At 34.3% G+C, this 13,985-nt stretch overlaps 2 protein-coding genes across 2 annotated transcripts; one reads left to right on the plus strand and one right to left on the minus strand.

The window, feature by feature from the left end:
- The first annotated feature begins 2,178 nt into the window (after positions 1-2,178).
- On the plus strand, positions 2,179-3,534 carry LOC110101726 (GATA transcription factor 4). The gene is made up of 2 exons (XM_028696577.1): positions 2,179-2,389; positions 2,680-3,534. Exons 1-2 carry the CDS (start codon positions 2,186-2,188, stop codon positions 3,247-3,249), a joined length of 774 nt encoding a protein of 257 aa, XP_028552410.1. The 5' UTR covers positions 2,179-2,185; the 3' UTR covers positions 3,250-3,534.
- Positions 3,535-11,374: 7,840 nt separating this feature from the next.
- Positions 11,375-13,062, minus strand: LOC110101660. Its single transcript, XM_020829652.2, has one exon. The coding sequence runs from the start codon at positions 12,891-12,893 to the stop codon at positions 11,709-11,711; it is 1,185 nt and encodes a 394-aa protein (XP_020685311.1). The 5' UTR covers positions 12,894-13,062; the 3' UTR covers positions 11,375-11,708.
- Positions 13,063-13,985: the final 923 nt, after the last annotated feature.

The raw sequence follows: 13,985 nt of genomic DNA on the forward strand, positions 1-13,985 counted from the left end.
CACCAAACAAAGAAAAGTAGGGAACAAAAAACTTCCCTGAGAGCAAACGGAACTCCGACGACAGCAGCCCCCCGAGGGGCGGGGAGAACCCGCCGCCAGAAATCCCACGCGAAAAGCCGCAAGGAAAAACCCTAGCGCGAGATCTTGATCAAAATTTTCATCAGAATGTTTTACCAACAAAATGGCTAGTGCAAGAAATTATAGTTGTGGTGTTGGTGCCTATGTTCTACTGTATCTCTGAATCGATATGCAGCACTATGATGCTAGACCACAAATAACTTTTTATATATATATTAAATTATAAAATATCAAAGCACTGAAGCAATTTCGCCCCTCGTTATCGTGACTTGCTTGGAAAGGAAGAGGGGAGAAGGAGAGGAAGGCATAGGGAGAAGAGAGAAGGTTGTTTAGGGCTTTTTTCATTATTTGATTTTATTCAAAGATTTCTCTTAATCATTGTAATAATTCAAATCCTATTTTAATTTTCAATGATTTTGCGTTTAACATATTTCTTCACTTCTAAATTGATAAAAACTTATTTGCTCATGATTCATAGAGTTTTTAACCGCGTAATGTTTTTGCATATGATAGATATGAATTGCGCGTATATTTTAACTATAATATTATTGAATTTCACCGGGTAAATTAGGGGTTATGATTTTCTAAAGTTATATATTAATATATGATTTAATTGCATTTTTATAGATATTGCATTTCATATAAATTAATGTGGCAATTACAATAAAAGTAAGAAAGGTTAGTTGTCAATAATATAATTAATACTGGTTGACTCTTGAAATATTAATACTATGTCATTATATAGATTTTAATGATTTCAAATCAAGGAAGAAGTCAGGATCAGGTGGTGTGAGTGACAAAGATCCATAAGTTTCTTTTGATTTTGTTTGTACTTTCTTTTGTTCTTTTGTAGCCAAGAGTTTGAGATAGAGTATTTATTGTACTGATTTCCAGGCTATTGTATATTGATTTTGGGATAATGAATGTAGTGGAATATTTTGATGTATAGATTTATTAGATGCATTCGTTGGATATGTTACATTATATTAAAGATTTATGAAAGCTTTGTTATATTATTAAAATGATAAATAGACAATTCTTCCAAATTTAATCTTAGTGTGTGACAATATAGGTTTATAACCGTTGATATCTAAGGGCCTATTTGGGACAGTTTTCTCATTGTTTTGTTTTTCAAATAACAACCACAATAGCAACCATAGCAGTCATATTATTTTCCCTTCAGCAATTTTGCAATCAACTTTATAAGACGTTGCAGCCATCCCAAATAGACCTTAAAGCTCAAAAACTTATAACCTAATAAATAAGAAACCAACAATCTCTTGTGATTCCACTATCCTTTATGCTGATATATTTTCACGCCTGAGCTTTAGTCAACTCGGCTCGAATCAACCCAGTTAGAGCCATTCAAAATTGAATCAAATCAGTGCAAAATCATTTATTTTTTTCTTTTTATTTCTCAAAATATCCCATATATATTTATAATAGTCATATATAAGAATAAATATGTATAATTTATACTTCAAACTAGTTTCATAAAGTATTAAATTATTAATGGCACTCTCGGTCTTCTCCACCTATCCTTCACCTCCCTCACGTTCATCTTATTTCCTTACCTTTTCTTTTTTTCCACCTCTTTTCCACTTCCTCTTTCTTCCCCTTTATCCTCTCCTCCCACTCCATTTTAAGCCCTCTCCCCTTCACCTCACCTCCTCAACCTCTCTCTCTCTCTCTCTCTCTCTCTCTCTCTCTCTCTATAGCTCTCTCTCTCTCTATAGCTCTCTCCCTCTCTCTCTCTACTCTCTAGCTCTCTTTCTCTCTCTATCTCCTTTCTCTCTCCTATTTCTAGGTGTGTTTATCAGTTTCTCATAGTTTTTTTTTTTCTGCTAAAATATATGAAAAAAAAAGGTCTTATTTGGTTGTTTGAAGATAGAAACTATAATTTTTATGAAAGTTGAGATTTTGTTCTCAGTATGAAATAAAATCACCATTTTTAAGAGATTTTGTGAATGCTTATAGAGATTAAGATTCGTAAAGATTTCTAATTGCAATGAAATGAAGCTTCTAAAACTTTTTAATTTTGAATTTGTATTCATTTCTTCATTTGAATATTTCCAAAATCTCTGTTCTAATTTCTTCAGCTACAAAGATGCGGTGTGAAGACCCCTTTGATTCCATTGATGACTTGCTTGACTTCCAAAACTACGATGATTTGCTTGAAATGGTGGATGGTTGTGGCAATGGAGGTTCGGTGGCTCCCCTGCAAGCTCCGGCGATCACCGGAGGGATTCATGGCCGTCCGGCTGCCATCACCGACGAGCAGATTAGCTCAGAAGATGATGCGCTAAGCATGGTAAATACTTAAGCTGATTATTTGAAATTCTGCGTAAGTTCTTCAAATTCATGTCTGATATTTAAATTTTTAATTAAAAAAAAGGATTAATAAATAACAACAAAATTAAAGATTTTAATCACCACTGATTTTTCTAAATAGCGTAATTTTTAGCTTTAATTAGCTGCTTAAAATTAAATTTTTTGGATGAAATGCAAATTTTTATTACATTTCTAAATTTTTTTTTAATTTTATAACTACTGAAAGTTTCATGCTAACAGATGATTTATTCAATTTTTTGACCGTTGCAGTGCAATGATGCTGAAATTATAAATTCAGATTGGCTCTCCAACTTTTTAGAAGACTCTGAACTCAACTTCTTCAATGCTATAGAATTTGGATTACAAAGTCCAATCTCTGTTCTTGAGACCAATATAGCCTCCACTTCCTCTACTCCGAATCCGCACATGACCCGGACCCGAACCAAGCGACCACGGGCGCAAGTCACCCATCCCATATCACCCTCGTTGACCCGTTGGGCACCTGAGCCCGAAACCATGGGAAAGAGAAGGAAGAGCAATGTGGTTGATTTTAACATGGCGAGAAAGTGTATGCATTGTGAGAGTCGAAAAACTCCACAATGGCGGGCTGGGCCAATGGGACCAAAGACGTTATGCAATGCTTGCGGTGTTCGATACAAGTCTGGTCGACTTTTCCCCGAATACCGACCCGCAGAGAGCCCAAGTTTTGTCCCTTCTATTCATTCTAATTCTCATAAGAAGGTGGTGGAGATGAGACGACTAAGGGCTAATTTGAGTTCATCGGAAGATAACGTCCGGGCAAAGAATTGTGACTTGCTCAACTACATTAGAAATAAGTAAATGCAGCTACTTTGAGTTCAATGCCTTTTTTATTACGATAGATCTCAAAACTTTTAGATTTACTTTGAGATGAATTTCGTATAAATTGCTATTAATTTTTTATGTATTACATTCATCTCAAAATATATCTAATAAGTTCAAGATCAATCGTGATCAAAATATTTTGATCTTTTTTTTTTCAAATATATTATAGCAATAAGGGTGAGTAAGGGAGAGAAATGAACAAATATAAGCTATAGTTTAGGTAGTTTATTGAGAGGAGGAGAATGTATTAGTTAATGTAATAGAAAGCTTCATTATATATTTCTCTTTTTTTTTCAAGTTGATTGATTATAAATTTTGCTATAGCTAAATTGTAAGAAATTGTAATATTAATATTTTAGATGCAATTATAAAGATGGCACTCCCTTCTTACTAAAAAAAATGGGGTAATTATATAAATAACACCTAAATTTTCACTATTTACAAAATTGCCTTCCTCCAACCTCAATTTTTTAAAAATTAAAACTTAAATATCAAAATTCAAAATGAATTTCAACTGTTTGATTATTAAATATACGTATTTGTTAGTTCAAAAAAAAAACATTGATGATAATTTGGTAAATAAATAATATTTAAGTATTATTTATGTAATTATCCTAAAAAATATAAAGCAATCAATGATAAATAAAAATATAATTAATCTTTTAAAATATGTTTGATGAAATAACCACCACCACCAAATATTGGATATCAAAAATTGATATTAGCATATCATATTTCATTTATAAGATAAAAATTAGGCTCCATAATATAATATTAATATCTAAAATTTCAAATGCAAAGCAAAAATATAGCTAATATTATGACATGTTCTCTTCGGGCAAGTTCATATTATTAAGAAAGATAAAGGTGCACCTAAAAATATTTGATTAGAAAATATTAAAAAAGACATTTTAATTAGATTTAAATGAGAATTTAGCTCTTAATATGACACAATAAAGAAAAATAATTCATTTAACCAAACCCACATGGTAGGATAAAAATTTGATATTATTGTTGTTGGTACATTATAGGCAATGATGCAATGACACTTCTATTCAAAGAAAGGTGCAGTGTCTGACACATATCCGATGCGACAAGCGTCCGACACTCCTCCGACATGTGCCATATGTGCCGAAAACATGTACGATTAAAAAATTGGGCATCCGTGTCCAACACGCTCACTTAAATATTTTATAATATTTTTAAATACAATTTCTTGTATTTAAAAATTTTATTTATTTAAAATATAAAAACTAAATTTCATATGCACAACATCAAATCAATCGTCCGCACTCAATACCTCATTCATTGAATATTCTCATTTTCATTTCTCTTTTACGGGTCGTGACTTTGATTTCACAACAATATTCGATGTCATCTCAACATCAACGTCTGACATCGTTACATATTGACATTTTAAAATCATCTCAAAATCAAAATTTGACACTGTCTTGACATTGATGTTCGACATACCTATTTCTACACACAGAACTTGACAGTTCATCTTTATCCAACATCTTCTTAACATTGACGACCATCGCCCTCTCAATATCAATGATAGACACCATCTTGAAATTGACGTTTGATACTTACTACATAACATTAATGTCTAACTCTCGATAATATTATCGTCTCCTCTCTCCATACCTAATACACAGCATCAGTGCTCGACTCTCAACATCCTAATATTAATCATTTTAAACACTTATTAAATGACATATTATTTCTAAATCATTTTTAATATTATACTATTCAATTTTTATACAGTAAATTCTAAAATATAAAAATTATAATATCGTATACAACCTGTGTCCGTGTCCTATATTTTCAATAATTGACGCATCTTGTGTCCGTATCTGTATGTCATAGATTATAGAATTAAGCATACAAGAAACAACAAGAAGATGCAAGAACAACATAAAGGGTAAACGAGATACTAGAGTTAAATATGAGTAATGCACTCTCCTTAACTCCTAAGCGACCAAGAGAGGCTAAATAAATTTATAATTACCTCAATCACTCCATAAGAAGCGCCATCACTAAAGCACTATCAAGGCAAGCACCATGCCATAAGTGCTAAACTTTAAAGCTTTAATCTTTAGGTTATGCATTTTATACAAATTTAAGTACTTACATTGTTAATAACACAATTTAATGCAAGGATTAGCATTTTATACTCTACAATAGTCTTTTGTGTGATGAAAATAGTTTTACTAATTGCACATCTATTTCATTACATTTCTTTTCTTAGCTAAGGTTAGCACTTAGGGCGGTGCCAAACCCCTCAAGAGTTGGGTCGACGACATATCGCATTGAGGGCGCCGAGAAGTGTATTAGTAAAAAGAAAGAGCACATATGATCAACATAGAGTAAGACCCTAAAAACAAGAAACGATAAACGCGAGCATTTCATATTCTCTACACGTTATCTCTTTCTTAACCCGATGAGCCAAGATCTACAGAAAATAAAGCGCAAGCAAGGCGAGACGAAGGAAGATTCAGCTTCCAAACACTCCCTGATCAAGGGAGGTAAAACCAATTGAAACCCTAGATCTTGATCTCACTCCATGATATTCAACCTAGCTTGGCTATCTTGTAACAAAATCATAATCTAGGCTTAGAGAAGGGTTATGTGCTCTATGATCTTAATCAAGAAAAAGACCACTTGGCCATTCATCCAGATCCTGAATCACAAGAAGAGAAGACTGGAACTGCTCAAACTTCTTCTGACATAAAATGTTATAGCCTCAACATAATAGATAATACAAGTGATTCCTACATAGTTACTCAGATCTTACAAATTCACTCGGCAGTTTTGACTCGGGGTCAGCGAGAAGAGGAGAATTGGAGCTACAGTGGCAATAACGATAGTGATACTTCCAGATTTTTGTAATGGGATTTTAAGCAAACTGTGCAGCTGCTTTAACAGAGGTTTTGGGAGGTCTGGAATTGGATTAAGGTTTCGTTTGGAACGGTTTTTTTACTGCTTTATAAAGCAGCTTTGTAGTAAAAAATTAAAAAAATTTAACTAAAAACTAGCTTTAAGAAACGGTAAGAAAGCCGTTCCAAACAAAACCTAAACGAGTAGATGTGGGGATTATTTGCAAGTGAAGTTGTCAACAGTACGATATGAAAATTTTGATAATAATGGTAAGAGAGACCGATCAACAAATTATTCGGCTTCTTCATCAATATGGAGGTAGTTTTGACCAATTACACTTGTATGATAATGTGCAGTGTAATAAACAAAAGGATACTACAACAACAACAACAAATAGAAGGATACCTTAAGAATAGTTTCTAGAAAAAATAGTATTCGTTACCTTGTGAAGAATCTCTATGAATATCAAGCCCATCAAATTTGTCCCTACTTCTTTTAAATGTTTTACCATGAAAAATACCTAAAAGTTGTTTTTAAGCATCTTCAAAGTAACAAGCAGCTAAAAAACACAAACTAAATATATTTAAAAAAAAAAGTGATCTCAAACTAAAGGATTTAATCTTAGGTGAGAGCCCTCATGGCATGTGATGTCATGAATATCAGTATATCATTACAGGTTAGAATTTTGATTTTTTTTTTTTTTAAGTTTCCTTCTTTTGTAATTTAAAGTTTAACTTTAATCATAAAAAGCAAAGAATATGAGAGTTTTTCAATGTGCAATGAAGAATTCAAAACCCACAGCACCTATTTATAGATGTTACAATGCTGCAATGTTATATTACCGAGTGTCAATACTGCCTCAGTTAAACAACAAGCCTCTGCCATTCAAGATTATTCTTTTTTTATTAAAATACATACAAAAAATTGATTGTATTAAAAGCGGAAAATTATTAGGTCCGGACACCGGACGTAGAGATAGATCCGGGCATCAATAAAATGTTGACACTGGCGTGGATACCTGGATATTCAATATATTTAATGTGTCCGCGGGACTTTAAGTCAAGCGCATCAAAAGCGCAACTAAAAGGCAACTAAAGCACTGTAAAAGCGCAACTAAAAAAACGCAGTTAAAGCGCAGGTAAAGCACAAGTAAAACGCACAATAATGTGCAATTAAAGTGCACTCCACATGTCAAATTTTTAGTGGATGTCCGGACCTATCTCTACGTCCGGTGTCCGGACCTAATAATTTCCCATTAAAAGCAGGCCAAACTTCAGCAAAGCGGTGTAGCACTCAAAAGGCTCACTATTGTGGTACTCAACACACCCAATAAGGATAGAGAATAAAATGTTGTTGTGCTTAAAAGGCTCAACAATGCAGCACTTACCAATTCCGATAATGACAGAGAAAAAAGTACTGAGGCGCTCAAAATGTCTAGCATTGCGGTGGTCTGAGCAAACCCAACATCATACAAATAGTTAAGCGCCACGGCGCCCAAATGATGGGCATTATGGCACTGCAAGCAAACTTTTTATGCAATTAGTTTTGATAAGGCTCATCTTCACACATACAAATACATACAAAAAATTCATACACTTAACAAACTCAACAATTCATAGGAATTACACATAACATACACACCACAATTCTGGGTTCCTCCCAATCAATGCTTAGTTTATCATCCTTAGCTACACTAGGCCTTCTTTTTCTTTTTTTTTTGAACTGGTCGTCCGGTACGATCTCTATGCCAATTCTTACTTTGGTTGAGTAAAATTAAGGATATCCTAAGGTGGTCTATGTTATCTCTTAAAAAGGCTTAAATCTTTGTCCATTAAATTTAAATGTTTGTACAGTGTTTCTATCCTTTATCTCTAAAACTCTATAAGGATACACTTTGATTACAGTGAACAGACCAAACCAACCAGACATTAACTTTTTAGGAAATAATTTCAAACTCGAATTATATAAAATTAGCTCTCGTCCTTGTGCAAATTCTTTCTTAATTAACTTAAGATCATGATATATTTTGATTTGTTCTTTATAAATCTACTATCTAGGCATTCTCATAAACCTCCATTGTGATCTTATCCATTCATTCAAGTGAAGTAACCTCTTTTCTACTGCATCCTTAAAATTACAAACAAAGGAAACTAAAAGAAATAACAAAATTTTAAAATTCCAACATGTATTTTGTAACTTGAAATTACTGAATCAGAATTCAAAAAATAATCCTCCAACTAAACTCTGCCAATCGTGTGAATGAGTGATGTGTTTGCATTTGCCAAAAGTATTTATTGCATCGGAGGGAATAATAGCAAACAGTACGCACATGCATATACAGAAACTTTTGCATCAATTTATTCCTCCACTTGTCAATGTCGGAACTTTCTGAAAATTTTGGCTGATTAGAACGAACTCAATCACCAATGCCGGAAAAAGGAGAAAATAAGCAATAAAATTATTCAAATATGATCAAATACAATCGATTATTCATCGAATATTCACATCAATATGAGAATCGAAAACAAGTATTTGGCGAAAACGGGAAATGTTTTGCTGCATTCAACCAAATACAGAGAAACATTTCCCATATGCAAACTAAATATGTTCGCAAATAGGCTTTAAATAATTATTTGTTAGTAGGTTGGATAAAACGCATTTAATTAAAATTTGATAAGTATACAATGAATCAAATATGAACAAAACACAAACCAAACATGATCCTCTATCATTTTAAATGAAAACAAATAGAAAAGCTCTAAACAAGCTTGAAAAAAGTTGATAATAAACTAGCTCAAATATGATCAAGCACCTGCTCAGCTTGGTTCATTTCCAGCCCTAGTAATAAATATGATAACAAAGAAAACCACCATCCAAACTCAAATAAAAATAACAGGTTCACGATGTTTGTCAATGGAAGTATAACAGCAAGCTAAAACTTTAAACATGAAGCCAAAAAAACTGCAAAAAATATTTGTCGATGGAAGTATAACACCAAGCTAAAACTTCAACTGAAAAAGAGACCTTTGATTAAGTATGCTAACCAAGAAAGTCAACTCATAGCAACACAAAGTGGCCATTTTTATACTGAACTATCATTTCAAGAGACATGACAAGCTTATGAAACCATCTATAATGACAAATCCTAATTAAAAGAAAATTATAAAGCACAAAAATAATATATATTTAGAATTAACTTAAATTTGTGTCTTCCAAAATAAATCAAAGAAAAATAATTTTTTTTAAATGTCGACTAATGTGGCCAGCCACATCAATACCAGCCGCTGGCAAAGCCAACGACTATACTTAGTTTTAAAATTTTTTTGTCAGTTTTTATTCTAATAATAAAAAGACATAAGGATTATGTTTTTAAAATGTGTCCTTCTTAGTATTCTTTTCAACAGTGGCGAAGCTAGAAATTTTATTCAAGGGGGGTCTAAATTAAAATAGTTTTGTTTGTTGTCTCATTACCGGAGCCAAGAGAAGCTGTAATATCAAAATTAAGAATGCAAATAGCATGGTCTATAAAGCTTAGAAGACATAAATATCTGCCACCGTCGGTCTCCATTTGTGGGCGAGAGAGGAGTGAAAGGGAAAACGAATGTCATGCTCGAGGTCGTAAGTTGCGAGTCGTGAGAGAAGAGCAAAGCGGAAAATGAAGCAGACCGTTTGGGTCGAGGGCTAAAATTTACTCGAGATTCTTTAAAATATTTTTCATTTCAGCTAATTTAAGTGAGTTTCAAATTCAATAATTTTAATTAAGAGAAAAATGTTAAAATAATCTCCAAACTATTTATATATGACCATTTTTATAATAGCTAAAGCTCTGAACTATCGAGATATTGTCCATTTTAGCCTAATAGCCTCATGGTTTTGTCTTATTAGTATAACTTCTCAATAAATCACTCATCCCAAGAGTGCTCCTATACTAGCACGCTTAACTGTAGACTTTCTAATTATTACACAAAAAAGGCAAATCAATATTTAAGAGTTTAGCTTTTTTACTTGAGAAGTTTCACATCTCCCCACTTAAGTAACTGACGTCATCATCAATATATTTATCTCAGAATCATTCATCAGGCATATAGGATTCTAGAGGTGGTCCCTCCAAATTCAGGTGACTACTCCTACCATATGACACTTTATCTCATATAGGGTTCAAGAAGTGGCCCCCATAGCATAGCACATTATCCTGTATGGCACTTAGTTCTCATATTCTAGCTGGTGAATTGCTCTGATATCATTTTATAAAAATTATATAAGTATTATCAGCTTTAGCTTAGCAGCTTCATGATTTTGTCTTATTGATATAATTTCTCAGTAGGTCGCTCATCCCAAGAGTGCTCATATACGAGCACATTTAACTTTAGAGTTTCTAATGAAACTCCAACCATTACACCAAAAGATGCTAAAATACGCCTCAATTTTTAAGAGTTTAGCAGTTTTTTTTTTTTACTAAGAGGTTTTACAATTTTAGTCCCACACTATTTAACGTGTTCAATTTAATCTCTCTACTCCTTAAATATGATCCAAAATAGTTTCTTAACTCCTCAAATATGATCCAAAATAACCCAACAGAGGGACTATTTCGAATCATATTAGAGGAGTCAAGGATTAATTTGAATACATTTATAGTCAAGGGACAATAATGATGTCATACAAATAATCCAAGAACCTTTTTGACAATTTTTTCTTTAAATTAACGATGGCATCTTTTTCATTACAGTCACACTTTGAGAAGCTAATGCTTGCATTAGCAACTGATAAGACAGATCCCAAGGGATTGGCAAGTACTCAATGTCTATTTATTTATATTATAATAACAGTATACAGCCATACATAGACATACTAAAGCAATATGCATCAACAGCTGTCATTGCTATTACACTTTCTATTATCTTCACAAATGCTAAAATACATTAGCTAGTGTACAACTACCATTAGTGAGCTAGCATTTATATTCTGACACGAACATTAAAGCATTTTGTTCAGTAGTGCATTTAACCAAATATAATGCAAGATTGTATAATGGTTAACCCAAATGTTTGGCCTAACACTATTTATGATGATGATCAATGCCATAATGAATACAGGTTAAGAAAAAACAGCATCTCCTTTCCAAATCAAACTTAAAAGGATTCAGCAATCTGCTTATATTTTTTTTATGTCTGAGAAATTCATTTAAACTAGCAAATTTAAGAATCTATATAGAAAAAGCACAGAGAAACAACAAAATGATAAATATTCAAAAGATTGCAGTTTTCATTAAATATTTGTGTTCTTCCTTCCTTTGGAAAGTTAAGATGGTACAACAATATTGTATGAAACCACAACATGAAAATTTCCCAGAAGATAATATATTCTACAATTAGTCTACCTAATGGTACAAAATAAACACAATCAACGATTTACCCTTATTTCCCACACGGTTGATGAAAATAGAATGTTGCATCAGATTTCCACCAAGAAAGCATTAGCACATAAATCACAAGTGCTTCTTCAGAAATCAAAATATAAATAAAAAGGTGCAATGGCTTAGGAATCATACTTGGCATTCATCCCCGAGCTGGTTTCTGTAACACTGCCGACAAGTAGACCAGAGTCTTCTTGGAATCGGCCTTCTCACCCACCACCCACTTCAGCTTCTTGTACTCAAACCTCTCGATGATCCTTGTCACCATCCTCTTCCTCTCATCATTAACACAAACATAATTATCTAGCCAGAACAAACCCCCGGCCCTCAAGATCCTGTCTATATCAAACATCAAGAACTCTAGCGCCTCCGCTTGCCCCTGCCCCATGCCGGACACGCCACCCTCGTCCAATCCATTCATTGTGTGTACCAGATCAAAAATCGAATCATAGAATGGAAATCTGTTGGCCGGAGATAATTGAAGAGGGAAGAGTCCCCTAGCAGCCACAAACTCACCAACAGGCCCTTCGGCGTCCAGAGTCGAGGTTATTATAGTGACGTTCCTCTCCGCCATCCTGGCTGCGAAATTCCCAGCTCTACCAGCGATGTCGAAGCCGATTCTGATGCCTCCGCCACCCAAAGCCAATACTTCGTCGATCAGGAAATCATTTTTTCCTCGGGACTTGACCCACATTTGCTTGTCTACGACTGCAGCGCCGGTAGATGAAGGGGTATTCCAGAGCGACTTGGGCAAGGGAAGGAGCTGGCGGGACTTGGTGCGGGATAGGCAGCGGCGGCGAGGAAGGGGCTCACAGCCGCGGGAGATAAGCTTCTGGGGAAGATGAGAATCAGCGGTAGGGCAAAGAACGTTGGGCTTGTAGGACATGAACTGGGAAAGGATATCGGACGATCGAGCGCAGGAGTGTGCAACCGAAGAGACCATTTCAGTAATCTTGGAGCGGGAATCAGGGCCGAGTGGGAGAGGATGGCGAGTGAGAAAAAGCTTTAGCTCGGGGGGTAAGGCGGGAAGGGAGGGATCAAGGGTATCGTATCCCGAGATTTCGCGCTCGATCTGGTGTAGACGGCGCTCGGAGGAATCGATCTCGCGTAGAATGGCAGCTACGTGCTCGGAGATCACGGAGAGATTCCTAACGCTGTGGAAAATAGCGTAGGCTGAGGGTTTTGGTGCATAGGTGAAGGCGTACAGGGCGAAGAGGTTGGTAGTGAGAACAGAGACGAGCATGACGAGGTGGAGAGCAGATGAGCACAAGGTGGCGCGCCGGAAGCGGGCGGTGCCGTCACCAATCTTAAGGGAAACTGATCCCATCACCGGCGGCCTCAACAGCAGTTACTAGAAGAGTGTCGCCGGTCACCAATCGCCGCCGGCGACTGTTTGGCTTCGTTATAGATTCAGATGAGGAGAGGATGAAAGAAAGGAGGAACGCGGAGAGCTGCGAGCCTGTGAGTGAGGAACTAAGCTTAGTAGCTGACTGTCGGTCTGTAGGCTGTTTTATTTTTTTTAATTATTTATATAATCAAATTGAATTTTTATAAAATTATAAATCTAATATCTAAATTTGTTATGTTTATTTGTATAACGAATAAATATAATTTAAAATGTTATAAATATAAGGATAAATAAGTATAAAATTAAAGAATGAGGTATGCACGTGACTTTATTAGTAGGTAATTTTCTAGGTAATAACTATATAATCTATTGAAACTTGAATTTTTTTTTTTTTTTTGACAATGGGGTATCCACTGTCACCCCCGAAAAGGCACTAGGCGGCGTGACTAATCCTCCGCTAACCTAGAAGAGGCACTCACCCCAGAAACCTCATTGTCCAATCAAGTGTGGACAGGTGGTTTCTAGGATGGATGCCTCTTCTAGATCAACCGATGATAAGCCGCAACGCCAAACACTTTTTCGGAGCTGTCAATGAGTGAATACCTCATATATATATATATCAATTAAGTTAAATAGAAACAATTTCAGATTGAAGGGTTAACCCGTTTGGAACCCCTTTTAAAAACTATTAAGAGGAGAAAAAAGTTCAGACTTAGAATTGATATTAATTAGTTAATGGACTAAAAGTAAATGAATAAAAAATGGATCATAATATTCTTATTAAAATTTATTTAGTCTAAATTTTAGAATTTTCAAATTTATTTTAAAATAAATGAAATATATAAATAATCGATTATTTTGAATACTAAATATCTTAAAATAAATAAATATATGTAAACAGTATAATCAAATTTAATTCAAAATGTCTTCATCCAACTCCTTAATTAATGTATGGATTCATTAGAATAATTAGATATTAATTATATTAACTAATAATTAGCTATGATGAAAGCCTGTCATAAGGAGAGAGAAACCAAATGTTAACCTAGTTTTAGCGCATTTTAAGGAGAA

Source organism: Dendrobium catenatum, unplaced genomic scaffold, assembly GCF_001605985.2.
Source record: "Dendrobium catenatum unplaced genomic scaffold, ASM160598v2 fragScaff_scaffold_772, whole genome shotgun sequence".
NCBI lineage: Eukaryota > Viridiplantae > Streptophyta > Magnoliopsida > Asparagales > Orchidaceae > Dendrobium > Dendrobium catenatum.